The following is a 25,544-nucleotide window of genomic DNA, read 5'->3' on the forward strand; positions in this document are numbered from 1 at the left end:
TTAAATAGTAAACTAAAGTACTGACATACCTAATTAAAACTTAAATCAAATAGAATTTTGTAGCTAACTAGAAAAAAAATCAAAAAATATTTTTTCAAAAAAGAAAATGGCAAGTAATTAATTCCGAGTCTAATTCCCGACTCAGCTAATCTTATAAGAGAACAAGCCTTACGAACATGCTCAAATTGTTTTAACCCAATATCTAACAATCGGATCAAGAACTTAAGCACGTTTCTGTTAGAAAGGTTGCTTAATTAATTCAAACTCTTTCTTGAACTTGATCTTATCTGTCTGATCTATGAACTTGTAATAAAAACATCTAAAACAAGAATCACATAATATATACATGACCCTCATCAAGTGTTCATCAAGTTATCATATAGAACTTTCTCACTCGTGAGTTGCTAGCACATTTCTTTTAACTATCATCAAATATTTTATATATATAAATCTAAATCATTAATTTTATTCATAAAAAAAATAGCTAATAAATTTAAAAATTCATAATCATCCACTAACTTGGGTGAAATTATAATGGACCGATAAATACAAATTAATATTGATATGAATTTCACCGACATGATAGATCATATATTATTGCTATCCTTAGAGGAGTTCGTACACTCAGATATATAAAAGAATGATTTTATTTTATTCTCATTATTGTATCACAATATTAAACAAATTGGCATCACAACAACTAATAATTCCACGCATAATAATAGCAATATAAAATAATATTCTTTTATATTTCATTTTTCTAGTTTAATAAATTAAAGTCATTTAAAATGTGGAAGGATCTCGATCCCTAATTATCTCTTGAAACATCGATCTTAGCGACTTTATACTTAAAGTCCGAAGCAGATACCTTCCTTTGCACATACATACGTTCTGTTTTTAATAATAATAATAATAAAATGTTATGTTAAAAGGAAGGAGAGAGAGGGGGAGAGAGAGAGAGATTATTGGACAACCAATTAATTTCTTCTCGACTGACTCCTGTTCACACAAAGCCACACCGAAGATGTATAAAAAACCCTAGAGCTGAGGTCTTCCTTCTTCCCATTCTTGCATTCTTAACTTCTGCCTTTTTTTGGCCTCTTTCCGATCTTAATACCAGTTCTATTATGCTCCCTGTCTTGACTTGACACCCACATAAATGCAACGAGTATAGCTTCTAGCAACAAATTTGTTACTCTCATTAATTTATTGCTTCATGCTTTGGCAAAAAAAACATATCACAAGGTATTAACAATAGCTCATAAAGTGGATCCAAGACATGGGAAGAGGCCCCTTCCATCCGATGAACCGGAGGAGAAAGAGGAAGATCACACCTTCCCTGTCTACTCAGCTCGATCTCAACAAGACATGGATGTGATGGTTTCAGCTCTAGCTCAAGTAATTGGAAGCAGCCACAATAGCTCAGCTCAAGTGCAGGAAAATCCATTGACCTCAACACAATCCAGCACAGAAAATGATCAAACCCAACCAGCTGTTCAAGACCAAGGTATCATGCACATATATAATAATTTTTGGAAATTCCCCAAATTCTTTCTTTCCTATCCAAAATCTCCAGGTAACAATATATATGGATCATGATCACTTGTTAATTAGGACTTTGGGGGTAGGATATATTGTTTTCTGATTGCATGTCTTTCAAATTCTTCATGATTTTTTTCTTCTCTTAAAGGTAAAAATCTTCTAGGAATGGATGAATGAAAAAACTCAAAGCTAAATTGTGACCCTTCTATGAAGCTATACAAACAAACAAAAATGAATTGAACTATATAAAATTCAAATTCCTACACATCAGACGAAAAATGAGTTTTCGACAAGGCATTATAATTAAGGTAAAAATCACTTTTAGCATTTAATGATGAACCTTTACAATAATGCATGGATCCTATATAATAGTTAAGCAATGAAGAGATCATATACTTCCAATTTTTATGTTCATCATGACATGAGTGCAATAATCATTGTGTTTTCTTCTAAGAAAACCATTTGAAAGTGCTGTTAAGTATACCTTGTACCCCACTAATATTTTACCTTTTGTTCTATCAATTTTCTATCTATATATTTCCATGCTTCGGGCTTTTTAACACTTTAAATCAGTCTTTTAGCTAGCAAGTATGGCTTTATTTTATTCGAATGTAACTAATTATTTACATGTTATTTCATGAATACTAACCTGGAAACAAAAACATTTTTTTGCTGGTGAAGGGAATGCAAGGAGACGACATTATAGAGGAGTTAGGCAAAGGCCTTGGGGGAAATGGGCTGCTGAGATCCGAGATCCCAAGAAGGCAGCTCGAGTGTGGCTAGGCACTTTCGAAACGGCTGAGGCTGCCGCCCTTGCTTACGATGAAGCAGCTCTTAGGTTCAAAGGAAGCAAGGCTAAGCTCAACTTTCCTGAAAGGGTTCCATCTGGCGGGACCGAATTAGGTTTCTTTACTAGAGGCCAAGGTTTGCATACGGTTACTGAACCTGTCCCTAATCACATTATGGCTCCTCTAGCTCGTTCCCAACGATCACAGGAAGCATATAATCCAAATAATTTTCAATATCCACAATTTCTTGGAACCACATCAGGCTATGGCTTAAGCCATGTCATGCCGCCTGCAGTTCCATTTGGTGGAGAAACATTTCTTTCACCGACTTCCTCCAGTGCATCTTCTAATTCGTGGCCGATATCTTCTCAACAGCAGCAGCAGCAACAAGAGGAACTTTTAAGATTATCAATGCAGTTTGGAAGTTCTTACAACTCTCGTTATGATCCTTCTAAATACAAAGACGAGGGGCTTTGATTAATCAAGTCATGATCAAAGAGAGCAAGTTAATTAGGAAAGATCAGTGAGAGCTGAATTCCTAGTTATGATGTTGGAAAGATCGGTGAGAGCTGAATTCCTAGTTATGATGTTGGTGTTTCTTTTTCACTTGCTGTTTTTTTTTTTACCTTTTCTTTTCTTCTTGTCTTAATTACTTTCCTTGTTGAACTTATAATATAATTTTCCACAATCCCACCTAGGGTGATCAAGAAATGTTGTTTAATAAATTTTGTTTGCATCTTCGCTCCTGGATAATCTCTCCGTGCAATTGATTCAGTTCCATATGTATATATATATACACATCAAATTGCAATAACCTTAGCTTTATTTTAGATTCGAATTTATGAAAATGATATTAGAGTTTATGGAAATTATGTAAATACTGAGAATAAAAACATGGATAGAATTGGTGCAACAAGCCACAAAGAGAGTTGATAAATTTTGCTGCCGATGTATTGATCATCAAGACTTCATGTCGTGAATTAAGCCGAGAACAGACACGTAAATATACATGACGAATGAATTAACAGCAGCAGCTAGATATTACCTGATCACTGTTAATGTCTCTCTAGCTCGATCTCCGACAGTATATTTGCAGAGGAAAATCTAAGATACACCACATCAATTCTGTGTCTCCAACTACTGTACGAAACCTGAGACACGTGGAAGCTGGGAAGGAGGCTGGAGGTGCATGCTTTCATCATGCATATACACGAAGCTAATGCCACTATAAATGAAACATGATCGATCGATCGCTGGGCAGACCTTGAACAGCAAAGAGAGAAGCAGCCATGCAAACTCGATCGATCGGGAGCAGATTTCAAAGAGTACTGATATAATATACTTGGATATATATTTTTGCAGAGGTTTTGCGGTATGGATATTATTATATAATCATGTGTTCTAATTTTGAATATAAGTGGTTATGGACCATATAGTATACGGTAAGAGACTTAATACGTATATAAGTAGCTTGATATAGATCTCTAAATTATCTGGATAACCCCCAGAAAATATATATTGTATACCACTGAAACTTGAGGTATGAGGCAGCACCACCTAGCGGTTTCAGTTTCAGGTCAGTGGTGTGAAAATCTCCAACTTTTATTTGTCATGGAATTCGGCTGGAGTTGACGAAATCTGATATTCAATGCAAAACAGATGAGAAAAGAACAATGAGGGCTGCCATACGTGTTTCTTGCATTACGCGTTATTTTGTCAGGCGCGCAGCCCTGGAACGTCGAGCTCTCTCGTCCTCGCAGACAAACTCATTCCTTTGTTGAAAAAGGAAAAAAAAGAAAAATCCTTGTTCAACTACATTCTAGTTTTGACTGTCAGAGCCCTGGGGATGGGATAATATATATGTAGGTATCGATCAGAAATGATTCTTTTGCTTAATTTCAATATAAATATTCATCCATTAACATTTATGATCGATCCTCGGCTTTCTTTTTATTTATTTTTTTGTCGGATTTAATATATACTTTATAGGTTTTATTGTTTAGCTTGATAGATACATTGAACAATTAATCGTGGATTTGATTTCTATATATAAATGAATCGAACAATTATAAATTATGGGAAAACGATTTCTTAAGACTTTAAAAAGAAGAAAGAAGTAATGTACGTTGACTTAGTTTCTGTTTGTCTTCTTAGTTGAACTACACGAACACGTTAAAAGAGTCGGACTTCATCTATATCAGGTAATTATCGAGTCGGACTAGTGCTATGATCTAGTCAAATTATCGATCGATTTTTTTATTCAACCAATAGATAAATGGTTAGACCGGTGGCTTGATATGTATATTTTTTTGCATATAAAATATAACAAGAAATGGTGAGTGCAAGATTTAAGAGGATGGATCGGTACCAAGATTAATTAAGTTCCATACGTATATAGGATACAAATTATTATTTTTTAACCTTATATATAATGTTTGATCCATCGACTCAATTACAAGATTTGATGGATTTTGACTTGGTCTCTTGCGTTTTTGATCATTGGAATCAACTTAGGCTGATTAGAAAACCAATTTCCATTCAAATTATGGTCAATATGGTATGATTTTGATTTAATAATCGATTATTTTTATGTTTTAAAAAATTTTATTTTTTCTTTGCTTGAAATTAATTTTTTTTTAATGTTTTTCGATCGTTTTGATGTGCTAATATCAAAATAAATTTTAAAAAATAAAAAAAATATTTCAATGCATTTCTAAGTAAAAAACATTTTGAAAAGCAATCGTCACTACAATACCAAACAGGCTCTAATAACACCAGTATATGATATAAATATGTATAAATACAGATTAATATGAAAAAAGATAAATTTAATTATGAATAAATGGGACATAATCAAGATTGCTTTATAGGATTAAGAAATTATAATTTAGATCCAATTATGATTTTATTTTTTTGAGTTGAAATATTAAACATTTAATTAAATATAACTTCACTTCAACTTTGTTTGAATTAATTGCTTTTACTAGATTTAATTAATTTCTTATACTATCTTATTTTTATTTCATAGGTTTTAATTAATGTCATGGTGTAATATCTCACATCGGTGGGTGAGGATTTGGTAGTTGACCTTATTAGTAGTGCTGGTTGCTGACTTGTCATGCGCGTTTTGGGGCCGTGCGTGGTCGGCAAGAACAAATCCGTGATGACGGTAAAACCCAAAGTGGACAATATCTGGCGGGTTTGGCTGGACTGTGACATTTGGTAATAGAGTCGGCCTTACTGGTTGTCTGGTTGTGGCGACAGGGTTGTCAGGCTCCTTAAGAGGGGTAAATTGTAATATCCCACATCGACGAATGAGGATTTGATAGCTGATCTTATTAGTAGTGCTGGTTGATGACTTGTTAGATGCATTTTGGGGCCATGCGTAGTCATCAAGAACAAATCAGTGAGAACGATAAGGCCTAAAACGGACAATATCTAACAGATTGGATCGAGCTGTAACACATGATATGATTGATAAATGATCATATTCTCATATGAGATGTATTAATTATTATTATTTCTATACTAAATATTATTTATAACAAAAATTAGTATTTCTAAACTAAATATATTCCATATTCATCATAAACAATTAGTGCTGATAATTAAATCTGACATAGAAAAATGAAATTGTCATGTATTCTTTCATGATCATTATATATAATAAGCATCAAGATAATTTAATTTTATATTTGCAAAAAAAAAGACGAAGAAGAAAGAAACATAATCAAAGTGATGGCTATTTTTTCTCTTATAATTTCATGCATTGTATTTTCAATTGATTATATATTATTATTGGTTATAATATTGACTTTTATAGGTACTGCTTTTTATTATTTTTAAAATTATTTTTTTAAGCATGATAAATCATTTGTATTTTATTTTTATTTTTATAAATAAACATGATATTATTACATATTTCTAAACTAAAAATCATTTGTTTTTATACCATAAGATAACAAATTAAAGAAATAATCAGGAGTGAAAATTGAATTTAATATTATAGAAAAAATGAAACATTCATAGATCCTTTCATAATCATTGTGATAATTTTATTCTAAATACTTAAATTAATTTATAATCACAAAAGAAATATATATACATGATATTGTACATATATATTTTTATTTCAATTGATTATATATTATTGCTGGTTATTTTTTAATATATAAGAGGGATATTTAAGCAAGGAAATGAAACCTATTAACATCTCAAAAGACATAACCATTATATCAATGGTTGTTTTTAATCATTATAATAACAGCATGCTTTAAGATATGCTGTTGGTATTTATTTATATGCACTCGGTTCTCTCCCTTTCTCAATTGAGATATGGAGTTTAATTAGAAGTGAATTTTTTTAAATGGTCTTGAAAACTACAAGTCATATCTTTTTAAAAATTCAATTATTTTTCTAAAAAATCACGTCTAAAAATAACAATTATGACGCAAAATTAACTATAAATATGATTTAAAAAAAGAGAGATTTCTCTCACCTTTTCTAATAAAAATCAAAAGAAACTCTTTGAATATTATTTGAATTGTTTCTTTTTTTTTTGCTATAAAAATTTTTAGTTTACTTTTATAATACTGTTAGTGTATGTATCTTAACATCATTTTTGTTTTTTTTAATATGAGCAAATAATATTTTAAAAATAATTTTTTTTTTCGCAATTCAAAGACTCAAACAAAAACATATTCTTTCAACAATATCTATAATATTAATTTTGTAGGTTTTTCTTTTTGTTTTTTTGTCAAGATAATATTTTTATACAACACATAGCCTCTACATATCAAAGGGATCCTAAATTTATTTTAAGAATTATCATCTCCCTAAATTACGTGTCTCTATAAACAATTGTTATATCCCTACATGCATGATCAATCTCATATTATCCAAAAAACAAATTTCCCTAATCATATCATTGTGCTACAAGATATAAATTACTATTCATTATAATAATATAATTACTATTTTTTTCCTTGATCATTTTATCTTTCGTCTTTGCTTTAAAGGTAAGGTAATCTTTTCACCATGACATAAAATGTTTTTTAATGATTGCGTGAGGCTATTTTGGTGATTGATTTTTTAATGTACAATAAAATGACTAATGTAACTCTTGAATAAAATAATTCAATGACTTCTGTATAATGATATTTTTGTATTTTCATATTTGATAGAACAATATAATTACTACATTATCCTTACCATTTGATTTTTTTAGCCTTGGCTTTAGGGGCTTGGTTGTAATTTTATCATGGTTTGTTTGTTATTATTGTTCAATCCTATAGGCATTTTTGGTTTTTTACGAATAAAAAACAAAAAAGTTGCTAACACGAACCTCACATGCCTCGGCCCCTTCACCGCCTTTTGGCACCGCGTGCAATTCGCATCAATGGTTGTGACTGTAATTCCACCGCATCATTTGATTTGTCCCGGCATTCTTTTCCTCTCTGGGTGGCACGTGTATGGTGATTCGGCGTGGTTTAGCCTGAAATGTTTTTTCTTTTCTTTTCTTTCTTTCTTTTCCCTCTTTCTTCCTTGGATTGCTTGCTAGCCATGCAAAAAATAATATTAGCCCTTAAATTTATGTTTTCTTTTGATTCATTCCCTCTTCTCTTGTTTGCAATTGTTTTGTTTACATTGATTATTTCTAATTGAATTTTATTTTCAATCTCGTCCATGTTCATTTGATTTTTTTATTTGTTTTCAAATTTCATCTTTATTATTTTAATTGCAATTTGTTTTGTTTTGAATCATTTTATTGATTGATTTGTTTTTTCCAATTCCACCCTAGTAATTTATTTTCATTTAATTTTTGTGTTAGATTTGGTCATAATTCCTTTAATTGCTATTAATCATTTTCTTAATGGATTTATTTTTTACAATTCCATCCCTAAACATTTAATTTCATTTGATTTTTCCTTAAACATTTGATTTCATTTAATTTTTATGTCGAATTTAGTCATAATTCTTTTAATTGCTATTTTTTTCTTTGGCATTGTTTTTTTTTGTTTTTTTTATCAATTTCATCGCTTAATATTTATTTGATAAAAAATCTTGCTTCTTTATTTTTTCAGGTTTGCCTTTAATGAATCACCCTGGTCTCATGACCTAGGTAATAGATCTGAAGGATTAGCCTGGGTCAAATTCTGTCTTTTTTAAAGCATTCTTTTGAATATTTTTTTGGCGTTATTTGTTTTCCTTTTTCTATTTATAGGGTCAACCCAATTTCATGTCCTAGGCTATGTGTTTGATTTGTTGACTCGGGTTAGTTGCCAGGTTTACTTGCGGGTTTTTTGTTATATTTTTTTTTCTTTGAAAAGTTTTTAAAATTTATATTTTTAAATTGACTTAAAATAAACTTCTTAATTGGATCCTGATCTAGGGTTTCATAAGTTGCGAGTTTTTTTATGATTTAACCAATGTTTAGGATGTTTGTCTGGATTTACTTTGTTTTTTCAGATGTTTTCAATTACACCCTTAATGATTTTTGTAATATCTCACATCGACGAGTAAGGAATTAGTAGCTAACCTTATTTGCAGTGTTGGTTGCTAACTTGTCTGACGTGTTTTGGGGTCATGCATGGTCACCAAGAACAAATCCGTGAGGGTGGTAAGCCTAAAATGAACAATATCTGACATGTTGAACCGGACTGTGACATTTGGTATCAGAGTTTGACGATTTAGATAGAAGAGCGATGATGAGTATAATAGATATTGGGATTAAAATTGATATAAAGAGAAGGAGAGAGAGAAATCACATTGTAGATATTATAACGAATTAAATGCACTCGTAAGGTGAAATAAGACACAAAATGAAAATGTTGAACGATTCCAGGAATGATGAATAGAGATTTAATAATAGAAGGTTAAATGAGAATTTCAAAGAACTATGATTTCGTATCGTTGAATATATGTTCAATTACATGTGCATGTATTGTGTGATTTTCCTTCTATGCTATATTTTATTCTTACTATATTTATTCTATACATTATGAAATTACAGGTCCTTCACATTCACGCCAGGAGTAGTGTTTTAGGTCCTCTAGTCTTCTTTTGTATGATTAGAGAAGAAAATGAACATTAATGTATTTTGTCTCTAAGAAACTAAATGACTTAATATGTAATAGAACTCCTTTTACATTAAGTGTCGGGATATAAAATTATACTATTTTGTATTGTAATCTTAATGTTTATTTACTTCCATTTATTATTAATTATGTTTGTTAATGGGGAAGAAATGAATATGCGAAATGTTATGCATGTACCATGAATGATGTGCTTTTTGGGATTCAACATGATTATGATATAATTGAGAGATGAGTATAAGGTGTGTACAAGATGATTGTCGATAACTTGGGACCTCTCGGTATAGAAAACACTCTGCTAAAATTTCAGCAAGTCCTAGATAAGTTTAGGGAAAAAAACACTATTTTTCTTAAGTTAAGACACAAAGTTCCTTTAAGAATGTATTAAATTACGGGATGTTACAGTTGGTATCAGAGTTACTGGATAAGATTTAGTTGACCATGATATGATAAATGATGAAAGTTAAAATATTATTTAGTATCAGAGCTAGTCTTACTGGCTGTTTGGTTGTGCCGACGGAGTCGTCGGGCTCCTTGAGAGGGGTGAATTGTAATATTCCACATTGGCAAGTGAAGATTTGGTAGCTGACCTTATTAGTAGTGTTGGTTGCTGACTTGTCAGACACGCGTTTTAGGAGCATACGTGGTCATCAAGAACAAATCCGTGAGGGCGGTAAGGCCCAAAACGGAAAATATCTGGCAGGGTAGGCCGGGCTGTGACACTTATTCTTTTAATTGATATTTATTTTATATTGGATTATTTTATATTTTTTTCATTAAATTGCACCCTCCTTGGGTTTTTCTATTAAATTTTATCGTCATTTTTGTTGTTGCTTTTACATGTTTTTTTATTAATATTTTTCTACTGATCTCAGACTTCAAAATTAAATTGGTTCAGAATTGTGCTTCTTGATTGAATCTGGATAAAAAAATTCACAGGTCGCGACTTTTAGAGATAGATCAAGTTTAAAAAGTTTGCCATGTTTTTTTTTCCTCTTTCTAAATTGATTTTGTCTTATTTTTATTCTTTTTTTTGTTATTTTTTTTTGCTTGATTCTATTGGGTTAGCCCTCAACAATATTTTTTTTTCTATTTCACCCGTATCATTTTTAATCTACAAATAATTTATCATCTTACAAATGATTTTTAATTTCACTCGCTATGATTATTTTTAATTTCACTCGCTATCATTTTTAGTGTGTTACAGTTGGTATTAGAGCTACTGGATAAGATTCAGTTGACCATGATATTATAAATGATGAAAGTTAAAATATTATTTGATATCAGAGCCGGCCTTACTGGTTATTTAGTTGTGCCGACAAGGTCGCCAGGCTCCTTAAAGGGGGTGGATTGTAATATCCCATATTGACGGGTGATGATTTGGTAGCTGGCCTTATTAGCAGTGCTGGTTGCTAACTTGTCAGGCGCATTTTGGGACCATGCGTTATCACCAAGAACAAATCTGTGAGGATATTAAGGCCCAAAACGAACAATATCTGACAGGTTGGGCCGGACTGTGACACTTATTCTTTTAATTGATATTTATTTTATTTTGGATTAGTTTATATTTTTTCATTAAATTGCAGCATCCTTGGGTTTTTCTATTAAATTTTATCTTCATTTTTTTATATTCTTTTTCATGTTTTTTTATTAATATTTTTCTACTGATCTCATCCTTCAAAATTAAATTGGTTAAGAATTGTACTTCTTGATTGAATCTGGGTAAAACAATTCAAAGGATGCGACTTTTAGAGATTAGATCAAGTTTAAGAAGTTTGCCTTGTTTTTTTTCCCTCTTTCTAAATTGATTTTGTCTTATTTTTTATTCTTTTTTTGGTTATTTTTTTGCTTGATTCTATTGGGTTAGCCCTCAACAATATATTTTTTTTTCTATTTCACCCCTACCATTTTTTAATCTACAAATAATTTATCATCTTACAAATGATTTTTAATTTCACTCGCTATGATTATGTTATTTTTGAAGATTGATCCTAATTTTTTTAATTGTGATTTTTTTTTTGCGATAATGAATTTTTTAGATTTCATCATCATTGGGTTTTTTCCTGTCAAATTTAACCCCGATCTTTTTTTTGTTAATTGTTTTTGCAAGTTTTTTTATTAATAGTTTTTTCAACAATTTCATCATTCAAAATTAAATTGGATGATCGATATTTAAGTTTCTTGATTGAACTCGGGTCCAAGATTTAACAAGATGCAAGTTTTTTTATATTAGACTAGATTTAAGAGAATTCGTCTAGGTTTGTTTGGTCCCTCCTCCCTTTTTAAGCTGATTTTTTTTGTTTTGAAGTTTGATTCTTTTTATTATTATTATTTTCCTTTAATTTTGTTAACATTTGGTTGTTTGATAATCCGAATAGGTTTGGATGTAATTTTTTTTGTTATTTTTTTTCTAGTTTATTTATTATTATTGTTTTTTATATATAAATATTTAAACTATCAATTTAATCAATGACTTAGAACTTGAATTTTTTTAACGTATCACTTTTTTTACATTAAAAAAAATTGTTCTACCTGCGGCAACATATATCTACTTGTATCTTAAGAGTCCTAGCCTCTCATTAAGATCTGATTAGGCCTGCATATAGGATTAAGGATAAAGCGAACCCCGACATCAATAATTTATATTCCATAATTATACATCTGAACCCACTTTAGTGCAGAGCCTAGATCAGTTCATTGAAACTAGAAAGCTCAGCTGGAACATATAGCTAGGAAGTAAAGGAATGCATCCTCAACAATCAAATCACGGTAATGTTCATTAACATGATTATAGCATTTTACAAGAATCATATTTTTTTAATAAGCTAATATTCAAGTTCTTAAAGATTAAAGGTTGAAGACGCGTAATTTACTAATTATTTCGGCTACACTATCCCCATCACCTCAACTTGCTTTACGGCACCGTTCACTTTAAGAGAAGAAAAGGGAAGGGAAAACAACATAAACCCTACGTGTTTCATATGGCTTCTAGGGTTAAAAAGCAACCAAAGAGAAGTGGGGTTAAAGAGAGCTGTAATTGGAAAAGAACCTAACCTGCAGTCCAACATCCAAATTCTTGTTTTCAATAATTACTTGTTTATTTTGTGCATCTTAGCTTTAGTGTGTCCTATTGTAGTCGTGTTTTCAATCAAAGCTGTAATTGTCTTGTGCTTTCCACTCAAAATTAATATAATTTTTCCTGTATTTTTTTTTCTAGCATATTAAAACTATAAAAAAAATACTAAAAAATATGAATTTAATATTTTTTAAATGAAACACGTTATAAAAACCTACTTGAAAAACTAAAATTACCACAGTTTCAAACACTTCAAATACCCCACGTCAATCCAATAAAATTTAATATGGTATGAAATTAAGGAATAAAGTGGGCTGAAATTGACAAAAAAACAACCACAATAATAATAATAATATATACAGTAAGTAAACAAAGGAATCCGTGCCAATCCGATCTTTTGTCATCTAAAGGATCCAAATCCTTCGAATGGCTGCTAGCTGGGCCCAATTCTAACATAACGATCAATTTTTACAGGAACACGATCCATTGTAAATAAACACCTGTAATAATTTACATGATCCAGATCTATGTTTGAGCGTGTAAGATTGAACTTGTTAATGAAAACTAACAGAACTAAACGCTACACTCCTCCAAAGGTCAAACAATAGAATGGGAATGGAAGAAGCCTGAATCCAAGAGATGAGAACAGCTCCCTCTACCTTTTTCTGGAGAGACAGGCTCACAAAAAGAGTCAAAAGCTCAAGATGTTCACTAGACAAGTGGAAGAACACTAAACGCAGCTGTGGCACTCCCAGTCCCCACGTAATAAGAAACCGACGATGGGCCGGTGGAGTAAGAGTAAACTTGTGGGTTCAATAATTCGCATCCCTAACTTCGGCTGCTTCCGCGCTTTTGTCGGTTTTCCATGTCAATGTTTTCGGCTAACCTTTTACTTGACTCGTAGTTTTGTCCCCTTTCTCATATTCTTCGCTCTCTTTCTCCATAGGAATCCAAGTTTTAACTTCAAGCTAAATACTTCTTTATTGAACTTTGACGGTGCTAAAGTCGACAAACTCATGGCGTAATTTCTTCTTTATGCTTCTAGAATCTAAGCATGGGAGTTTAGGCTTGTGACTGACATAAGAGGTGCTTTGATATTATCTCCGAGTTTATTGATAATTTCTTTGCTAATAAGTGAATTTTGGACTTTTTAAACAATTATCTATAGACTAGCCCACCTTGTTATAATAAATAAGATCCCTCGCTGTAAACGACTAATGATGTGTTATTTACATCATGTTTGTTTTTATATTTTAAAAATAATTTAAAAAAATTTAATTTTTTTTATTTTTTCTTTACTTCAAATTAATATTTTTTTTGTGTTTTTAAATCATTTTAACGCGTTGATATCAAAAATAATTTTTAAAAAATAAAAAAAATATTATTTTAATATATTTTTAAATGAAAAGCACTTTGAAAAGCAACCGCAACCATATTTTCAAATAGATTTTACCAGAAGAAAAAAAAATATCTACATGTTCTTACGGACGTAGCATATCAGAAATTCAATTCAAACAGTTTTTTAAAAATATTGTATTGACTAATAAAAATAATTTTGCCATGACCATTTTTGTAGAACCTTATACAGAATACTTGAATCAAATAAGCGTGTTTCAATTCAATACATGAATAGGATTTTTATAGCATATCTGTGCTCATATGCACTCATATCAAAACCAATATTTATATTTTATTTATTATTTAACGAGTATGAATTTTAAATATTTACATATGATTTTGATATTATTTATTATTCAATATACTTTATATTGTACCTATACATGTATTTGTATTTTTAATTTTATTTAATAATATCTATTATTTATTATTTGATAGATAAAAATTATGTATATATATATATACAAGGACTGAGACTCCTACCATTCAAAAAATTCTGGGAATCTATTTGAGTAAGTCATTCGTCGTGGGTGGGCACCGTCAGTTGCAGGAGTCAACGAAAGTCCATTTAGAATTGAAAGCAAAGCTCAATCTAACAGAATCCCAGGGTTGATTTCCAATTCTAGTTAGAGTAACCAGACGTTGTTGTTGATGTGAAGCATGGTGCCGTGTCCAAATTATGAATTAGGTTTGATATCATGAATTATATTGGATTTTAATGAATAATATATTGCGTTAAATTTTAAGAATTTGTTTAAATTTTCTATAAATTTTGAGGATTAAAATTGATTTAATATAATTTAATTAAAATTATATTCAATTGATTGAAATCAGATTTTTTTTGTACAGAATATCTTATAACATCTTTATATTATATAATTACGATGATACTATTATTTTTTATGTGAACATTTGTATCATCTACAATAGCAGGAGTGTACTGTTAAATAAATTTAGACATATCATAAGTGGAAATAAAAAAATTATCATGAACTTAAACAGAATCATAATAATATATAAGTTGATGTATCTTAGAGGTGTCAAGTTGATAAATACCAGTATTATCCTGTACTGAACGTATATAATAATAGTTTTAGGATAATAATAAAAAATTTTTTATTCAAAATGAATTAAATATAATGATATTGTACGTGAATAATTAATCAAATTCTTTGTATATCTCAACTTCACAATCTTAGTTTTTTATTTTGCGTTTCAGAATTGAGATATTCGTTTCAGAACAATAACAATATCACATTAGGCTTAATTCACCAATTTTTTTTTTTTTTTTGCAGCTGTGTTATGTCGCCAAAACATTTTATTTTCTATGCTAATAGCCCAAAATAACCACTTCTTTATAGAAAGAGAGATGCGGACTTGATGTTAATGCAGAAAGGTCTATTATTTTCCCTCGGACAGCTTGTTTCCCTGCCCGTCCCTGCAGAGGGTGATGGCACTGGAAGCTACCTAAACTGACCAAATTCGTTCTATCCTACTTTACATTGACCGAAGTCCGATCTATTTGTCTCGACATCAGCTGTCGGGTCCAAAGGGCTGACACACAAGTCAATGCTTGTTGTCCTGATATCCAAACATAATTTTCGATTGTCAAGACATAAAGCTCAATCTATAAATAAGGTCATTTATGAGCGAAGGCCACGAAACAGAAATAACAGAGACACCTGCAGCGTGTGAACTCCGTCAATCCCAAACTAGTTCCACATCCAGATAACGCCAGGGAACTTTTCCAATGCCTTTGGTAGAAAATAAGGCATTGCCTCGATTGGATACCAGTCATTTGCTGCTGCTGTGGTTAACCACAGCACAACTTAAACGGTTGTTATCCAGTCACAAAGGGTCAATCATTCCAGAGGGTCATTAAAAACGCAGCTGTTCTGATGCGGAAATCGTTACAGAAAGATGTCAAAAGACCAATCACCTTTGGGAGAAGCTACCTGTTATCAGAATTCAAAAGTATCCTTTCCAATTAAAAGAAACCCACACACCCCAACTGATGTATTAATGTCCACAAGAATTTAGTCCCCTGATGAGATTACATTAAGGTTATGTCACTGACAATTGGTGTTATATTGGATCACTACCTATTTGATCTAGATTAACTCAAGGAGGTCAAAACGGGCTTCATAGCTTATAATTCTATGAAATCAAAGTAGAGTTTCTGGAGGATGCATCAACACATTGATGAACATTCAAGATCAGACCTCTAAAGAAATCATACATTTCCCTCAGCTTTCTTTTGATATAATTCTTCAAGGCATTCTTTAGCTCTATGAACCTTCGACTGGAGATAAAAGCTACCATTTTTGGCATTATTCTCAAACAATTTGTCATATTTCTACAAGCAAGCAACAATTGACATATTGTTAGCAATCCATGAGAGATTTGATACTATAACAAAAAGTCAAAGTACAGTTTGATCTAAATAATAATTCCTAATATTTCACATCTTCGTGGAGAACCCAGTGTGATCTCTAACTTGTATGCTAATTCTGTAATTTTCACTAATCCATACGAATTTCGGAACATAAAATTTAAAAAGAGCTAATCTCCTATGATGCTCGTTTATATTTCAGGGAGAATAGGTTCTCCATGCAACATGTAAAAGCTAAAAATAAGATACACATAACAGAATGCTTCATTTTTTACCATCTTAGATGTTTCATTTAAATGGATTTGCATTTCTCATAAAAGAAAATGCGATAAGGAACAATGGTATTGAAATAGGATTTCTAATTTGCTAGAAAACATATTGTTCTGAAATAATAACTACTTATAGTGTTATAGTTAATGACATTATTTTCCACCAAGGACATACATTACTAGGGATTGAAGACATACCTGCAAGATCTCCTCCCATGTTGAATGCTCAGTAATGCCTAGAATTTGCCTGGCTTCTGGTTCAGATATCATTTTACTTCCTCTTCTAATATTCTGCACTGTTTCGTGGGCAACACCAGATTTTGAAGCATCTGCAATTGATAACAGAAGTTGTGAACCAGATATTGAAGAAGGCTAAATACAAAATGAATATAACTAAAAGTGAGGCTTTCTGGATTGGTGACCCAATCTAAGGATCTCCAAGTGCTGAATTTGGAAAGAAAACCATACTTGCAAGTGCCTGACGGTACGCCTGAGCAAATGCCCTCACCATAATTCCAGATCCCATGACAAGCAAATTAGCAAGCAGCCTTGCAGCCTGAACAAACAAATAAAAGCATGTTAGCTACATAATCATTTATCTTCAATAATCCCTTTCTCACTTTCACTTGAGGTGTGCTGGGTCCAAAGATCCATGCCATTCTGAATTGTCTAATGGACCACATGGTGAACTCTACTACTGATCTCCACACAAATAGCATATAACATTGGCTGGCAAGAATAATAAACCAGCAACCACTCTTACTGTGCTCATCTAGGCCTTCAGCATTATCCAAAATTTAGATCGAACGTGTATCAGTTAAATAGCATAATCAAATCAAATCATCTATTGGGTTCTGCAAAAGACTATTAAATTGAAGCATTGTGAACCTGTCTTATCTGATTGTACGGTCTAAAATACCTCCATGATGTGAAAATATAACAAGCACAAATGGCAAGATGGTCAATATTAACCTAGCAGCTAAACTGCATACACCAATCAAAAACTAGATATTACATCGTTACTAAGATGAGATTGTCAAGGGAATTGAGGCCTTCATTTTCATCTAAAGATATCTGGTGCCTACACTTCTAGTCAAGCAAAACATTTAGCAACATATCACATAGATTCACTCTTAAAGCATCTATATTTTTCAAGTTATGTTGAAAATGCCATGTAAATTACCAAGAAGTTTCCGTAAGGGAACCCACTACCTTTCGCCAAATAAAACCCATGAAAAACAAAAGTCACTATTTCTACCCTTATTTTTCTATAAGAGATGCACTTAGTTAGCAAATAGGCATTGAAAACATAGTTTCCAAAGTGGCTCGCTATGAGACCAGACAACTCTATGACACTTCTAGTCAAGCAAAACATTTAGCAACATATCACATAGATTCACTCTTAAAGCATCTATATTTTTCAAGTTAAGTTGAAAATGCCATGAAAATTACCAAGAAGTTTCCATAAGGGAACCTACTACCTCTCACCAAATAAAGCCCGTGCATAAAAAAGGCACTATCCCCCTTTATTTTTCTAAAAGAGATGCACTTAGCAATCAAATAGGGATTGACAACATAGTTTCCAAAGTGGCTCACTATGGGACCAAACAACTCCATGACACCCGCACCCCTGATACTAGACAATGGATTTGGCTAGGCCACTTTAGGAAGCAGCAGCTATGGTGCTCAAAATAAGCTCTTGTCAGCAACATGTCATTCAATTGCTTATCAACAGGGTAATACCACAACAAAACTATCTACAGTCAAGGACGGACAGGAGAAAAAAAAACATATATTTGTCAGGAGATGTAATGTGATGCATGAAAGAAGATTAAAAAAAAAGAATAACATGATCAAAGAAAACATACCATCGCTTGAGGAGATGTATAATTCCAGAACAGTAGGCACTGGAAAGATTACTTACGAATTCAACAAACCTACAATGTCATAGCAAGCTGTTCAGACACAGATGTATTTCCAACGTAATTGAAGAGACAAAACAAAGAAACCTCAAAAATTATAAAGAAAACAGACATTTTTCCAAAGAAGATATATATTTAATTATCAGAAGAAAAAAAGAAGAAGAGAAATTACTAATGCAGCTACGCAATAGATTTCATCAATCACCTTCAATCCACAATAAATTACATACATCATCAACAAACTTGAAAAAAAAATCAAAATTTGACACATCAAGTCATTTCTTTCTAAACTAAAACTCAAATTTATCAACTATTCTCCAAAGTTAAAGAGTTTGTATGCAAAACTGACAATGCTGCACAAAATATCTCCCTTTACACTGCTATGCACATAATTATATATATAAAAAAATCCTTCAATACCATTGAAAAATAAAAAAAGAGACAAAACCACCAAGATATTGTTAAGATTACTGTTCTTGCAGAGAAAACCAATTCTAAAAGCAGCCCAAGAAGCTAAACTAATCCAGTCGGCATCCAACATTATTATTCATAAACAAGCTTTGAATTGATATATTCAGAACTGATTGAGACAACACAGTTTATCAGCAATAAAAAAAGTTGGATTAAAAGAAGCAGAAAGTTTTCTATTCAGCAATAAAATATTTAAATCAAAAGAAGCAGAAAATCTTCTTACAGGAGAAAATTTGAAGCTGTGAGGACGCAGGTTGTCGTTTGAGGTTGTTTCTTGCTGAAGGGGAAGTAAAGTGTTAGGGTCTTAAGTTTTAACAAAACCAAATGTTTCCATCGCTGGAAAAAGGTCCGGGCTTCCACCCTACCAATATGGCGGTTACTTACCGAGCCCACTAGAAGGTACAGCTTGGGCTTGAACTTTAGGGTTCGGGAGAAGATGTTTAAGAAAAGAGCAAACCTCCCAATTAGTCCTGAATTTATCCATTAATAGGTATCTAGGTCTCCAAGCTATAATTTTCTCAAATGGATCCTTAAATTACTAGATTTTCTTCCATTAAGTTTATGCAAGAGGGCCCACGAACCACAACAAAACTATATGGAGGATTCTTTCAAAAATTCTGTGAAATACAAAAACTTTCAATCAAAGTTCAAAAATGATTTATATGGACCGACCTCCTTCTTCCTAGCAATAGCTTAATCGGCTTCACAACAATAACAAAATTCTCCCCTCCATCTCCGTCATCGATTATGAGCCTTTTAATCAGTTGAGAATCACCTCAAGTTCAATTCTTCGAGCTCTAAGATTCCTTGCTAACTAAAGTCGACGAAGGTGGCAGTAATAATTCTTTTTTAAAATACTTTTTATTTAAAAATATATTAAAATAATAATTTTTTATTTTTTAAAAATTATTTTTTACATTAATACATTAAAACAAACTAAAAACATAAAAAAAAATTTAAATAAAAAATAATAATTAATTTTTTATAAAATGCAATTTAAAACCCATTTGAAAATCCGCTGCGTAAGTCTTACAGCGCATAACTCTTGTTTAACCGCTGTAAATCTTTCAACTCCTATGCTGCAGCTCCAGTAACAAATCGACCATTATGATCCTTACAAGCCCCTCATTCCCATTACGCCCAGGATTTTTGCAACTTGCTAACTTCCTCGCAAGCAGAATGGGTATCCTTAAAGCTTTTCCACGGTGCTTTAATCTCTGTGGTATCCAATATAATCTGTTGTTTCATCGGATTTAGTTGGTTTTAGATAATAGCTCTGGGATTAATGACCCTTTCATTGCTCTATTTACATTAAAAAAAAAAGGCACTCTAAATATTATTTTCAATCTTTAAACTACTCAATCCTAAAATTCCTCAAAATATTCTGTTAAAACAACTTGTCATGACTTGATTCCCGGATTCATGATTAGCAACTCAAACATAATACCTCAAGGTGTTTTCACCTGTGCTAAGCCTTAAAACTTACATATTTAATATCATAAAAATCATATAATAGTGCACCATAAAATAAAATATCAATACCGAGAAAGAAAAAAAATGAGAGGAAAACAATGCTCTTAACAATTTTTTCTTTAAATAGCTCGGTTAGTTTAGATAGGTTTGGGTTGACTTGAGTTTGAGTTTGAGTTTGAGTTTAAACTAAAAGTTTGGGTTTTACATGACTCTTCTATGATAAGATTAGAAAAAAAAAAAAAAAACCAACTTATCACATGAAACCAACACCCTTCATAAACTTTAAAAACACCACAACCTCGTAGAACATGAGCTATTGATTTAATTTCATTACTAAAAATATCACAAGAAGAATTTTAAGAAAAGATGATGGTTATACCTATTTTCTTTAGTAAGAAACTAGTTTATAAGTATATGCTACAATGCATGTTAGATTATTTTTTTAAATAAACAAAAAATATTTAGGTCATAGAGAACTATTTGATATTTTTATTAAACTCAGCTAAACATATTAATCGTGAAACCTTCTAATTTGACTTCTGTCTAATTCAAGTTTTAAATTAAACTGGGTGAGAGTTGCTCCGATATGATCCAGTTAATTTTAACCGATTCAAAGACATCCTAATTGACCTGTAAAAAACATCTGAAGACAAAATTGACAAACAATGATGAGTTTGACAAAAAACACTTCCTAACTCAATTTCTTGTCTAGTCCAAGTTTAAAATTAAATTATGTAATAAGTGTTTGAAAGTGACTTGGTTGACTTAGCAAGTATAAAAACAATCTGATCAAATGATTAAAAAAATTAAGGATAAAATTGAAAAAACAAAGGATGAAATTGATAGGAAAAAAAAACTTTTTGATTTAGAGCAAATGATGAGAAACCATTCTTGTTTTTGGAATATAGACATTGGACTCAAAATAAAGGTAATGGTTAATAAAACTTTGGTACATTACAGCTTTTCTTCTTTATTTTCCTTTGTTTTTGCTTAATTTCTTTTATTTTGGAGCTTAGATTCTTATATTTCATAAAGAGATTTTGAGTAATTTTTTTGATTAAATAAATAAAAATTTAACAATAAAACATGTTTCTGATTAATTTTTCTTTTCTTTCTCTTCTGAATTGAAAACAATATAAATTCAACATATGTCCTCTTTTCCCTTTAAAATAAAAATTAAACAAAAAAAATGCCATCAAGATTGATCCATGACCCACAGAATTGCATGATATTATAATATTTTTCACATAGTTGATCTTATCCATTTTCTGTTCTCGAATCAAAGGCTGACGCACCTACCTCAATATCGATAACCTTCGCTATAAAAGACACCGCCCAAGCCACCGTTTTCCACATTGTCGAGGCTTCACTTGTTGAGATAAGAGAGACTAGAGCATCCAATATAAAAAGCTAAATTAATAAAATAACTTTTTAAATAGTATAATTTTTTTTTTAATTATATGTATTTCAATAGTAAAAAACTATTTAAAAAAGTCATTTATATTTTAATATATTTCATGTTAAATTCATTTTTATATAATTATATAACTAATTTAGATATTTTATATATAATATAATTATGATGTTATTAATTATATAATTGATATGAGTAATTTATAAAAATAATATAAAATTTAATAAAATAATATAAAAGTTAAAAGATATAATTTAAAATTAAACTTAAAATTTATTTATATGAATATTTTTAATTTTCAGTTTTATATGTTACTGTTAAAATTTTAATTTTTTAAAAGTAAATTCAAATTCAAACTTTAAAAAAAACCGTCAATATTTTAAATTTTGATTTTCAATTCTTTTTTAAAAAATTCATGCTTTGAAAAAATAACCGCCACCATTTTAAATTTTAAAATTTTAAATTTTGAAAAAATGACCGCCAACATTTTAAATTTTGAAATTTTAAATTTTCAAAAAATGACCGCCAACATTCTAAGATTTCAAAATTTGAAAAAAAATCCATCTATAAATATTCTCATATACCTTAATATTTTTTCTCATCATTCCATTGTTTTTTCTCCAATAAAAAATATATTTCATTAAAATTCATCATGAATCATTCTAATTTTAATTTTTATGATGCTTTTGATTTTGATGATAACACTCCTGTGCTCGCTTTTCAAGTTGCTGCTGCTGTGGTTGCTGAAGAAGAATCGAATAATCAAGGGCGGAGAATAGGGTATCGTGGCTCTATTCGTGGCCACAATATTGTCAATCGTAATAGAAAGGAAGGTGAGTTAAAGTTATATAATGATTATTTTGCTGAAAATTCTAAATTCACTAAAACTCAATTTCAAAGAAGATTTAGGATGAATCGTCTTTTTTTTTTTCAGATCGCAAATGCAATGAAAGCTCATAATCTATATTTCAAATAAAAAACAAATGCTCTTGATGTTTTTAGTTTATCTTATCTTCAAAATATAACTACAACTCATAAAATACTTGCATATGATATATTCATGCAGAACTTAGACTAAGAATGAAGAAGAGCAGCAAAAGCAACACTAATCCGAAGTCTGAAGTTAGGAAAGATAGTAAATCAGGTACTGGATTGAGTGGGTCGCCTAAGAAAGGAGGCCATGGAGGCAAGTTCACTTGGGTTGGTGATGGCTACTCCCAGGCCGAGATTGGGTTCGAGAAGGAAGCTGTGGACGTGAAGGACCCTAACTTTGAAGACCCAGAAGAGATCCAGACTGTTTGACCACGATCATCAACATCGTTTAGCTGTCTGTGTAAATATTGATCTGATCAATGATCCCCAGGGTTTATCGTTATAATAAATAATTTTTATTGGGATCTTTCTTGTCTAAAATCTGAGAAATAACGATTTTGTTTGAGGTCATTATGTTGATGTTCAAGGCCTTAAAATGCCTGGAAAATTTGCAAAATAGCTGTTACCCTGATTTGCTGCTTCTGACCTTAATAATTCCTTGTGTATTTCGTTGATGTTTCAATTATTCTATACGCTATTAAAAAAAAAAAAAAACCTATATAAATTGCAATACAAAATATGAAGGTGGATATTGAGTAACTAATGTGGATGAAAAAAATTGGATTTTGCTTGGTTTCTAGTATTTTTTATTTAAAAATATATTAAAATAATATTTTTTTAAAATTATTTTTAAAATCAAGATAATAAAATAATTTAAAAATTTTAAAAAAAAAACCTGCCAAAAAGGCTCTAAAAAGTAATAATCACATCGGCCGGCCATTGTAATCAAATTCTATATGGCCAGTTCTGGCAAAATTGGGTAGATCGAGTAGACTGTTATTATCAATTGGATTTGGATGATTTTAAACAGTTCAACTAAAACCCCACCCGACCCGACCCGACCCATTCCACTCTCTTTGGTCCTTTTTTATCGTGGGCCTTTTCCTTAGGGCCCGCTCACCATGGTTATGGACGTTATCGCTGCCGTTCTCTGTTCCATTCCCGTTTTTATATTTTTTAAAATAATTTAGAATCGAAGCCTTAGCTTTTCCCAATTTGTTTTTCTTCTTTTGTGATTTTTTCTGCCAATAATTATTGTTAAATTTTATATTCTGTATTACAATGATTTTGTTCAATGGAGTTTTTTATATGCTTGAATGACTAAAAACCGCAACCGGATTTGTTATTTACCAAATTTTGGTTTTTATTTTGCAAGTTTTATTTTCAAATACTGTATTTAATGATTTTGTGAGGTTAAAATAGTATTTAATGATGGTTTTGGATTGATTTTTCTAGGGTTTAGAAGAAGATAAATGGTTGAAAATATTGTTTATGATGGACTACATCATGACCCACGTTATGCTGCAGTTAAATTATTTTTTTCAATGTAAAAAAAAAATTTAGACATTAATAATATTTTTCTAGTAAAAAAATAAAAGGTGCATGATTAATCCGATGTGGCCTGATTAACTAGTAGATCCAAAAGTAACTTAGACTACCAGTAGAAATATAGTTTGACTAAAAAAATATTCAAAACAATATTTTTTTTTAAAAAATATGAAAATAGTAAAATATTAAATTAAATCGAGTTAACCTTCCATGTTCACAACCTAAGTCATGGACCATGATAACCCCACATAAAACAAATTAAAATAAATTATGAAACTCAATTCTCAATCAAAATGTTGAAGAATGAGATTAAAAAAATCATATTGATAAAAAAAAAAACATGAGTTAACCCGACAAACTTAGAACTTGGATCATAAGATTAAAATAACCTCATAGAAATTAAATCAAAATAAATCATAAATCATAATTCAAAATCGACTCAATATTGGATGATGAAATTGAAAAAAAAATTAATTATAAAAAAATATAAAAAATAACCCAAGTCAACTCGGGTTAACCTGTTGAATTCGTAACCTAGATCATGATATTAGAATAACCCCATAAAAAGCAAGTTTAAACAAATTATAAAACTCAATTCTCAATTAACTTATTGTTGAAGGATGAGACTTGAAAATAAATAAATAAAAGGAAATAATAAAATGACTTGATTCTACTAAAGTTAACCTGCAAAACTCAAGACTCAGATTATGAGACTAAGACAGCATCATAGAAAATAAATCAAAACAAATCATGAAATCTAATTTTCAATAAACTCAAGGTTGAATGATAAAACTGGAAAAAATATTTATTAAAAAAAAAACTAGAGTCAACTAGATTAATTCATCAAAATCACGATATGAATCATGAAATTAGAATAGCCACATAAAATCAAATCCCAACACATCATGAAATCAAATCTATGCGATTTTGAAGAATTATGATCGATTTTGACGAAAACTCACATATATGAGAAGAAATTAATTGGTGCCATCATTGCATGAGAAGAAAATTAACACCAAAAATAAAAATTAGTTAAGAAGAAAATACTGTAAAGTGAGTTTTAACAGCAAATGGCCTGGAGTTCGCAGCTGATCGAAGCCAACATGTTCTGAACCCCTCACCTCGACCGCTACACAGAAACAATTGACAAGGTGCCAACCTCTAGAGTGGCGGTTGAGGGAGAGAGTTCAGAAGAAGTTGGATCTTCAACACCCTTAAAAAAGAATCAAAGAGGTGTGCTGGCGAGAAGGAATCGTGGACTGTATTTTTATAAATTTATTGAAT

General features: G+C 30.8%; 3 protein-coding genes across 3 annotated transcripts; 2 read left to right on the forward strand and 1 right to left on the reverse strand.

Moving 5' to 3' along the window:
• The first annotated feature begins 961 nt into the window (after positions 1-961).
• On the forward strand, positions 962-3,076 carry LOC7484341 (ethylene-responsive transcription factor ERF113). Its single transcript, XM_002318140.4, has 2 exons — positions 962-1,507; positions 2,224-3,076. The coding sequence occupies exons 1-2, from the start codon at positions 1,369-1,371 to the stop codon at positions 2,805-2,807; spliced, it is 723 nt and encodes a 240-aa protein (XP_002318176.3). The 5' UTR covers positions 962-1,368; the 3' UTR covers positions 2,808-3,076.
• Positions 3,077-15,856: 12,780 nt separating this feature from the next.
• Positions 15,857-19,333, reverse strand: LOC7484891 (mitochondrial import inner membrane translocase subunit PAM16 like 2). The gene is made up of 5 exons (XM_002318744.4): positions 19,176-19,333; positions 18,428-18,496; positions 17,028-17,115; positions 16,758-16,888; positions 15,857-16,254 (listed from the first exon to the last, which is right to left on the reverse strand). The coding sequence occupies exons 2-5, from the start codon at positions 18,428-18,430 to the stop codon at positions 16,132-16,134; spliced, it is 345 nt and encodes a 114-aa protein (XP_002318780.1). The 5' UTR covers positions 18,431-18,496; positions 19,176-19,333; the 3' UTR covers positions 15,857-16,131.
• Positions 19,334-22,454: 3,121 nt separating this feature from the next.
• Positions 22,455-23,377, forward strand: LOC7484342 (uncharacterized). Its single transcript, XM_024582880.2, has 2 exons — positions 22,455-22,672; positions 22,906-23,377. Exons 1-2 carry the CDS (start codon positions 22,492-22,494, stop codon positions 23,139-23,141), a joined length of 417 nt encoding a protein of 138 aa, XP_024438648.2. The 5' UTR covers positions 22,455-22,491; the 3' UTR covers positions 23,142-23,377.
• Positions 23,378-25,544: the final 2,167 nt, after the last annotated feature.

This window comes from Populus trichocarpa, chromosome 12 (genome assembly GCF_000002775.5).
Source record: "Populus trichocarpa isolate Nisqually-1 chromosome 12, P.trichocarpa_v4.1, whole genome shotgun sequence".
In the NCBI taxonomy this organism is placed as follows: domain Eukaryota; kingdom Viridiplantae; phylum Streptophyta; class Magnoliopsida; order Malpighiales; family Salicaceae; genus Populus; species Populus trichocarpa.

Bases quoted from the DNA above. Each gene is read 5' to 3' on its own strand.
- LOC7484342 (XM_024582880.2), top strand. From the start codon at position 22,492: ATGAATCATTCTAATTTTAATTTTTATGATGCTTTTGATTTTGATGAT. The intron at 22,673-22,905 runs GTGAGTTAAAGT...ATATTCATGCAG, and splicing joins CAATCGTAATAGAAAGGAAG to AACTTAGACTAAGAATGAAG.
- LOC7484341 (XM_002318140.4), top strand. From the start codon at position 1,369: ATGGATGTGATGGTTTCAGCTCTAGCTCAAGTAATTGGAAGCAGCCAC. The intron at 1,508-2,223 runs GTATCATGCACA...TTGCTGGTGAAG, and splicing joins ACCAGCTGTTCAAGACCAAG to GGAATGCAAGGAGACGACAT.
- LOC7484891 (XM_002318744.4), bottom strand. The intron at 16,889-17,027 runs GTATGGTTTTCT...TATCAATTGCAG, and splicing joins GTACCGTCAGGCACTTGCAA to ATGCTTCAAAATCTGGTGTT. The intron at 16,255-16,757 runs GTATGTCTTCAA...GCTTGCTTGTAG, and splicing joins CATGGGAGGAGATCTTGCAG to AAATATGACAAATTGTTTGA.